Source organism: Barbatula barbatula (genome assembly GCF_947034865.1).
Source record: "Barbatula barbatula genome assembly, chromosome: 12".
In the NCBI taxonomy this organism is placed as follows: Eukaryota; Metazoa; Chordata; class Actinopteri; order Cypriniformes; family Nemacheilidae; genus Barbatula; species Barbatula barbatula.
In genome coordinates, this window is record NC_136775.1 from 15,369,456 (window position 1) to 15,378,955 (window position 9,500).

Genomic DNA, 9,500 nt, shown 5'->3' on the forward strand with positions numbered 1-9,500 from the left:
CTTCTACCTTGTAATGTATTGTGCTACACAGTTGTTGCCGCATTGCTGTTTACACTGTGCTTGGTGTACTTATATTCGCTATTATATCGCCCGGGTTTCCGTGCTGGTTCTACTGCTGTGGTGTCTGCCCTGTTCAGCGCAGCCCGCTGCATTCGTTGGGTTTGGATATGCAAATTCGACAAAAGACCAATCTAGCAGTTCATTGGCGTGCTCAGTGATCTAGCAGCTCATAGGCCGGTTTCAGCCAATCAGCGGTTAACGCTTGGGGCAACCTCGCGAATGGTTGGTTTGTCTGCTCCGCATACTGTGTACGTGTTATCCCAGTTATCGGGCTGTTTTTGCTAGCTCTCACGGCGGGATTGTACTACCGTTCCATATGCGGTCTCCGCAATGTCGAAGTGACCGCTCTCGAAAGGGAACGTCTCGGTTACTTTCGTAACCTCGGTTCCCTGAGAAGCGGGAACGAGACATTGCGGAGAACGCCGTGTTCGCGGCTTATCTCTGGTCAAGCGTTCTATCGTAGATTCTGAGGTATTGTCGTCTCATGCACTGTATTTATACTGTCTAGATTCGTCAGTATTTGCATACTGTGCATGTCTTGCGACAATTGGCCAGTTTTTTAACTGGCGTTATCCTATAGGACTTCAGGAAAAGTGAAAAAGAGGAGGAGTTTCATATGCGGTCTCCGCAATGTCTCGTTCCCGCTTCTCAGGGAACCGAGGTTACGAAAGTAACCGAGACGTTTTTTTAGGTAAGTGCTAAAAGTAACAGAGAACCAGGCCTTAATGAATGGATCTTTTGACCCCGGCAGGAACTTCTCAAGCTCCTGTGGACCATCGCGACAATCCGTCACAATTATTATGTAACAATGCATTAAAATCTTGAGAACAGAGTTTTGTACCAAGATATGGAATGAAAGCATAAGCAGCCCACCAGCTCTGTGAGTGAGTGCTGAAGTGATGAACTGAGGTAAGCCTTGATAAGAGCAAAGCCAATCTGAACAACATGTAGAGGTTGACATGGTACGTCTGTGTTGTGTTCAGTCATACAATAAAATACAGCAAAGGTGTTTTATGATACAGCAGGATAAAATGAGTTGCTCCTCTTGAAACCCTACTTTATCGATTATTCGGATCGGTTCCTTTCAACCTGAAGAAAGAAAAAAAGTTTTCGTTTTTTTGCGTATGTGCCTGAGCATACAGCCATGGGAAATTTACAATTTATAGGTATGTGTTCAGGTAAAATGCTCACTTCAGTTTCATTCTGTGAACTACTAACAATATTCAGATCAAATTTCAAATGCAAATATTGTTTCATTTTAAATTTATTTACAGAAAATGAAAACTAGAGAAACAGGTGAAAATAACAGAAAAGATGCGCTGTACTGTATATTTTCAGACCTCAAATATTGCAAAGAAAACAAGTTCATATTCACTTTTAAGCAATATAATAGTAAAAAAAATCTGTCATCATTTACTCACTTTCAAGTTCCAAATCTGTATACATTTCTTTGTTCTGATGAAGATATTTGGAAGAATGCTTGTCACCAAGCAGTTCTTGGTCACCGTTGAAAACCTTAGTAGGAAAAATTACTTCTTTGTTCACAAAAGAAGATATTCTGAAGAATGTAGGACAGCAAACTGTTCTAGGGAACTTTTGACGACCATTGTAATTTTTCCTACTATGGTAGTCAATGGTGACCAAGAACGGTTTGTTTACAAGCATTCTTCCAAATATCTTCCTCTGTGTTCAACCAAACAAGACATCTATACAGGTTTGGAACAACTAGAGAGAGTTATTTATGACAGAATTGTAATTTTGTGGAGAACAATCCCTTTAAGAAGAATCTTTCCTGTTCTCCTGTGATAGTGACTCTATGCCAAAAGCAAGAAATTATTTATTGTAACACTTCATAATAAAGTTGTATTGTATTTAATTTAGTTTGATTTAACTAACAATGAAAAATATAGTGTTTTTAGTGTTGTATAGTGTGATATCTTAGTAAACCATGTAATAATACCTGTAGGAGATGGGCAGGAGAAGGTTGTTCTTCTTTAGAGCTTGCACTTTGCTGAGAGTCTGTGGGTCAAGGGCGATGTAACACCGTCGGGCGTAGTCCAGTAGTTTTTCTTTGGATGGATCAAACTCGCCAACCTCTGTCAACTTCTCCGGGGCCACCAGCAGCAGCTCGGCTATGGGCGTGGTAGAGGCCACTGTGTTGCGATCTACACCATGAATCTGGAAGGCCTTGGACATGTTTTTTAGCCTCTGGTATGTCACTAGGATCTTTTTGTAGCGAAACAAAACACCTGCTGCGTCTTTTACTGGAACAAGACGCAAAGAGAAAAAAGAGGGGTTTAAAATAACAAAAAAGTGCACCTGCCTTCTGTCATCATTTCCACACTCACCTCTCTGTCTTTCTCTCCCTCTGGGGATTCTGAAGACCCTCCTCTTTAGAGCTGGGTGACTGCCGCTGGGCCTTCCAGCTGCACCAATATTCCGTAGAGACATGCTGTTTGATATCACATCCTCTCCTGACATCATTTCCTCTTCCGCAAGGTAACTATCCTCCAGATATTCGTCCCCCTCTTCATCTCCCAGAAGAGAAAGAGATTCTATGGATGCAAAATATAATGTACAGAAATCTTGGTCCGGACTGTTTGACTGATTTATTTACAATAAACCACAGCTATGATCACTTCAACAAACAACTATTTAGTATTCTATTGGACTTTTTAGACCCACCCTGCAATTCATTGAGTGACCTGTTGTTGCTGCTGCAGCTGCTGCTTGTGCTGCCTTGGCCCTGCAGAAGGGGCTGAGGGTGGGCGGGTCCGAACATGGAATTTATCTGTGCACTGACTGTACCAGAAGAAGAGCTCAGGACTTTAGGATTGGCTGCGGTCTGTTGGGTTGATCTTTGCTGGAATGACTGACGGTTGGCTGGCCGCTGGCTCTCCGCTTGTTGATCTGAATTGTTAATGATTAAATATAAAGTAAGCTCCGATTATCTTTATATTAGAAGGAGACTTTTACCTTTGACATGTTAGGACAGCATAGACATTGACCAGCTGAATTAAATCAAAAACAGCATCTTCTAATGTCAGTATGATGTTTAGGGTTTGCTCATGATCTGAAATGCAAAAAGTGTAAAGAAGTGTCCATATACCCCGGTCAGTGTCTCTTCTCCTCCTCCAAGAAAAACTTCTCGAATCATTACCTGCATGGACAAGAAAACGTTGGCATAATTATTTTGTTCACGCTTTGTCGCTCAATGCGATATTAATAAACATACCAAACGACATACAGGCAACAGGGTGGAAAACAAAACATCATTTGGTTATGTTGAGGTTTACGCCATACCGTTGCTCTCATGACTCTTGGTTGAGAAGATAAAGCGATCAAGCTGGCAGCGCAGAAAGTCTCTCTCCTCTTCCAGGTCCTCGATGCGTTTCTGCAGCCATGAGTTTTTCTCCAGTGAGATCTGCAGTTGCGTGCGCAAGTTAGTGATCAACAGGTACGAGCTGCTCGGTGCTGGTGGATCATTACCTGCATCACATCACAGAGGGACAAAGGTATAAACCTAATACACACAGCCATATAAAAGGCCGATTTCTGAATTCTGCTTGTTTAGACAAAGTCAGGCCGAGTACCAAAACAAACTTGTAGTCAATCAGCAGTAAGCTGTCGAGCCGAGCGCTGACGAAAGCCAAAGATGGGTGCAGGTGTGTGTCTGTTTTGGTGATTTGAACAGAAAGAGAGATCGGACACACCGCCTTGACACATTTAAGATGGATAGCAGAACCCACCTTCAAAGTTCTGGTCGTTGTGGTTGTAAAAAGGTCCATGTTGTTCAAAATTGTTATCTTCAAAGGGAATGGAGATTTCATATGCGTCCTCGTTTTTTGGAGCTTAAGAATAATCATTACAAGTACATTATAGTATTGTGCACAATATGAATTACAGGTGTCGAGTAATGAAGTGTGTACTTACTCTGTAGCTCTCGTGAACTCGCATGCTTCCTCGTGGCTGAGTCCGCATCATTCATATTTACGTCTGTGCAGTTTTGATCTGAGCAAATAATCATTACATCACAAGTTACTTCCTCGAACGTGCTCAAATTAATGTACAATGCAAAAATGCAGAAGTCCGTAACGACTGCTTTAAAGAACTGTCAGATTGTGACAACCATCATCATAACAGATCAATCAAACTGTCATGGACTACCATCCTTTACACTAACAACAGCCATTAAATACATTCATTTTAATAAGCTTGACATGTACGAGCAGTATTCATTGAAAAAAATACCAGTCAAATTATTCACCGTAAGTAATCTATTTGATTAAGGAATGCTTTATTTATATAGTGCATTAAGATGACACGCAAACCGGCTACATAAAGCTAACGTGATAGCAAACACGTACTGTACACGTAACGTTACAGTCATTCTTCCAACTAACGTTAGACAGCATAAACGCAATAAACGCGAAATCTATCACAGTTCATTGCGCAAAACATGTAACGTTATAAACCGTTTCTCACTATTGAACGTGCTTCTGCTTCTTCTTCACATATGTGAAGTGTATCTCAATACACTTTCATCTGTCTGAGTGTTTTTAATCCGCTAGCATGCTAACAATAACAATTAAATCGCCCTCAGCAGCAATGACAACAACCAGAAGGCAGAAACCAGCGGGACCTAAAGCTGTAACCACTGGAACATATACTTTCAAAATAAAAGCCCCAAACAAGATCTTAAGAAATTAAAATACAATATTAATACTTAGATAAAGAAAAATTATTTTGTGTTTGTTAAATACTTTTTTCCTACAAATATCTCACATTTCAATGTGAAAAATGAAGACTTTGAAAACATTTCTGTTTATAGAAATCTGAAAATATTGGCCTGAAAATTATTGGAAAAACTTCAAATATGTGGAAGCCCATTTTCGCCACGTGATTACAACATATCAGGCTCTAAAAAGTTATAATTATGACATAAAAAGTCATAGTTATGATAAATAAAGTCATTATTATGAGGTAAAAAGTGTGAGATTAAAAGTCATTGTTTATTAAATGTAGAAAATCTAAAATATGATAAACACAGTTGAAATCATGACTGCATCGTGTGCAGTGCAGGCAAGACACGCTGCCAACATCCGCTGCTTAAAACGGTTTAAATATAACTAACTGTACATGTTTTAGGCTGATTCAAGCCACCTGATTCATTTGTTTTGAATTGATCCAAAGTCACATTTTAGAAAGCCTCAAAAAACTGAAACATTACTAAATTACTACAAATCGACCGCATTGTAGAATTAGTACTCATCATAAAAACACCCAGAATAAAGTCAAACTATATGCAGCACTATATGTAGCATTCAAAGTGGACACCCTTTGAAAAACTGTACACTTGGCATTATGGAGCAGGTTCTTAAAATAGTATGAGCATAAATTAATGTTTTATAGGCTTTTATTGGCTGGCTTTTCTATATTGTTTGGTCAATATAATAATGATTATAATAATGCTAAACAAAAACTAAAATGAAACTTTAAAAAAACTATATTTAAAATAATATTATAAAGCAACATAAAAATAATAAAAAGAATATATAAAAAACTCACATTATTGAGCTAAATTGACTTTTTTTTCCAGATTTTTAAATAATAATATAATACACAAAACAGAAGAAAAGGGCAGAAGAAAGTTCAATTGGTTGGTTTTTATTTAAACAGGTTCACATTGTAGGGTTATGATAATAGGCACGTATCAAAGTCCCTTTGTAACTTGTGAATCAGGTTTACTCGCATTTTTCCCATATAGAAACTATGTACCACTGTCACGAGAAGAGATCAAGTTAAAAGCGGGCAGTTACTCATAGGGAAGATATGAGACAAATACGTCATTTGGCGAAATGTAAGCCATGGCTTTTGGCTGTCACTAATGCACGTGCTTGAATACAAATCATAGCGGAACTAAATTAAAAACAGATACACAGCCCCAGCTGGTCATTTGTATTTACAAAACACATTTTACAAAAATATGATGTATGAAACAATTTACTCAAATATCCAAAAACGTATAGAAAAATGAATTGATCATTTGATTTTGAAAATGGCTCTCGATACCATTTACCTTACTTTTTACTTTCCTTTACGGCGAGATTAAGTAACAAGCGAACATGCCTAAGAATCCATGACTGTTATGAAATAGTATAGCAGACGACTTTGTGGTCAATGAAAGTGTTTGACCTCAAAATGAATAAAACTTCCTCAAGAGCGACACAATTATTGAACTGAGGCTAAGCTTCCCAGAATGCGTAATTTATGACATAAAAGGGTTGTAAACGTTTTAGGTGTCAGGGGGTTTCCTTTTCCTCATATGTTGACTCAGCCTCTTGCGAAATTGAGTACAAGTACAATAAAATGCTGTCCTCAGTCACATTTTTCGTTGGTTGGATGGAAATTGCCATAGGAGCTTCATATCGACTGGAAATAAATTGATGCTTGTGGACAGAGGTAAAGTCACTGCACTTTTAATATCATTTGTATAACTATAAATTGTACAGAAAAGCGGTATGAGCCACCACGGAGAAGAAATGTTTGATTCAATGGTATGAATGTTAGCTTACAGTATAATATTTATGTGACATTTAACTAAAATATGCAATTATCATAATAATGATATGATGGGTTGTGTTCTGAAATGAGACTCCATTTTTTATTATTTTATCATGTTTTTATAGTGTTTTATTGTGTTATTTGCTGTATTTATTGTTATTATGGCTTGAGTCAAAACAAACCAACTGCAGTTTGATTTATATGAATTGGAATGCAAAGTAGTAGACATGATTTTTGAAAAATTAAAAAATTGAGTTATCTCATTTTGGAACCAAACTATATAGGTAAATGAAATACATATATTTGCTAAATTTTTAACTGTTGCCATGACTTTCTTTCATGACGCCTTGTCCTATTACGTTTGGTAATAATATGTTGTTAATTAATCTTTCATATTACTACATTAAATCAAATATATCATATTTAGACTGACAGCATCTCTCAGATCTTCTTCTTTCTCAGCTTCCTTCAGCTATCTATAAAAAAGCAACAAAATAGTTAAACATAGCCTAACTGCTAAGCATTGTACTATTCTCCTTTTCCAGAAGGTTTGACTCAACACAATACATAACTTCCAATGGCGCACAGACAAGGAAACCATATGAAGAAACTTCAAACGTGCATTTCTTTACTATTGGTGAGTCATCACCGTGTAGCCCCATGAACTTCTACAGTTATGAACATATTTCACAAATTTCTTTATTCGTCGGGTAATAATACAGTCAAATGCAAGGTTAGAATGTTTCATTCAGTTTAATGTGGATCTTTCCAATTTGAAACAATTCCTACAGGTCATACAATTTGCAGTTGGACATCGCAGTGTCAAAAACAAAGGGGATTGTGCAAAAAATGAATTCTGGAGTGGAAATGGGTTCTGCTGTGACAAATGTGATCTAGGTAAGGTTTTCTTGTACTTACGTGTCTGAATGAATTATGCATCCGAGTATTATGAAGCATCCGAGTGATCTATCAAAGAGCCTCAGATTAAAGATAAATCATCTTTCAGACAAAACTCTTATGAGTGAAAAACTGTTTGGTAAAGATGTTCTATTTCACTAATTTCCTCTGTCTTTAGGGTATAAGTTAGTAAAGAAGTGCTCCAGTGGAGTGAAGTCTACATGTGAGAAATGTACAGAAGGGACCTACCAAGACAGGATGAACTATTTTCCAAACTGTTTCAGATGCCAGAAATGTATCAAGCCTAGTAGACGTAAGACAGTTTTTTTAATAACCCTGACATGTCCATTCTGCATTTCGCTGTATTGATTTGTGATACCTTTCTCTCTTGCTTGAAATCTCTCTGACAGCTCATGCAGTGGAGATTTTGGCATGTACAGTCCAAAGCAACACAGTTTGTGGATGTCAGCATGGGTACCGCAAGAAATTTCTCGATAGCTTTACATGGGATTGTGTCCGCTCTAAGAAGATGGCACACTAATGTTCATTAACATTAAAGCCCACTTTTATCCAAAGTGAAAATTACAGTATTAACTAATACAGTATTAACTGAAAGTGATGTCAAGCTTTAGACCCTTGATATATCTTTACTTATTGAAAATATGTCTTGGAGATAAACATTAAACATCAGCATACCTTGTGATTCAATGGCCACAGACAAAATATCACCACAAGAGAGGATCAACAAATGATTAGATTTAGTCAATGTATTCTTTACTGTGACCATTTTGTCTATTAGAATAAAACCCACATTCTCTTACAGTATGCTCTAGTTGGACCTTTTTAGCAAATCATTTTTGCCATTTATTAATACGATAATTTATTCAAATAATTTTGTAGCTACCTCATATTTAAAATATATTGTTCAAATATGTATTGTAAAAGATTGTGGCCTACTTTTTTCTTAATTCTTATTAGACATTATACCACAGACCGATTTCAAATCTATGTCTACGTTTTATTTTGTGTCCTTGTGTAAAGCTGCTTTGCAACAGTGTAAACTGTGAAAAGTGCTATGCTATGCGTAAATTGAATTGAAATATATTTATTTTTAAGGTACTTTTTAATTTGTGTACAAACAAATATTTTCAGAATAGTTTTTTAACACCTGTAACATCACAAAATTACTTAATAAAAATGAAAGAAAATAATTATGTGTGTCTGCTTTTCCTGCAATACAAATGAACATTATGATAAAGAATCATTCACAACTATTTAAAATATATTGATTGAACGAAATTGTTGCCATACGCAACATATACTGTAACATAACATGTCTCTTATGAGATTTATTCAGATATACTGTTTTATAAGGTGGTATTTCCCAGAGATTCAATCATGTGTTCTGATTTGAATTGTAAGGACACTACCCATGCTAGAGCATTTTGTGATGTGTATGATGGTAGTTGAAGTGTTGTACGAGGCTAGTAGATCCTATAGAAAGGAATATAAAATATGCCAGGATGGAAAAAGTATGTTTCAGTATTTCAGGAAGCTTTCAAGAAATGGGATTTAGCTGGTAGACCCAGACAGGGACCTCTTCTGGACCGGAAAAGGTAACTAATGCTAAGTATAAATATTCCATTGGTTATATCAGTGAATATGAAAAAGAGATGAGGGGAAGAATTGATTTTCTTCGCAATGATTTTTGAAAGGGTAACATAACAGGGATGGATACAATATCATGACAAGAAAGGACTAACTACACTTAAACAAGACTAAAAATAAACTCATTACAAGAACTACAAAACCATAAACTAAACTTACAAGACACATGAACTCATCGCACAACAAAAATAAACCAGCACAAGACTGAAGACACAAGGGCATTAAATAAGGGACCAAATCAAGAGGGGAGAAGGTGTAGGGCATGAATCAATAACGAGGAAACGAGAGGATGGGAACAGAGACGAGATTGG

At 36.9% G+C, this 9,500-nt stretch overlaps 1 protein-coding gene across 2 annotated transcripts; it reads right to left on the reverse strand.

Moving 5' to 3' along the window:
* Positions 1 to 726: 726 nt before the first annotated feature.
* Positions 727 to 4,704, reverse strand: ccdc106a (coiled-coil domain containing 106a). Of its 2 annotated transcripts, XM_079469206.1 has the most exons (10): positions 4,546 to 4,704; positions 3,994 to 4,071; positions 3,810 to 3,911; positions 3,364 to 3,549; positions 3,170 to 3,220; positions 2,746 to 2,970; positions 2,409 to 2,615; positions 2,021 to 2,324; positions 1,482 to 1,575; positions 989 to 1,149 (listed from the first exon to the last, which is right to left on the reverse strand). In XM_079469206.1, the coding sequence occupies exons 2-10, from the start codon at positions 4,046 to 4,048 to the stop codon at positions 1,126 to 1,128; spliced, it is 1,248 nt and encodes a 415-aa protein (XP_079325332.1). In that variant the 5' UTR covers positions 4,049 to 4,071; positions 4,546 to 4,704; the 3' UTR covers positions 989 to 1,125. The 2 variants fall into 2 exon arrangements, with proteins under 2 accessions (XP_079325333.1, XP_079325332.1); XM_079469207.1 differs by lacking the exon at positions 1,482 to 1,575 and having other exon boundaries at positions 727 to 1,149.
* Positions 4,705 to 9,500: the final 4,796 nt, after the last annotated feature.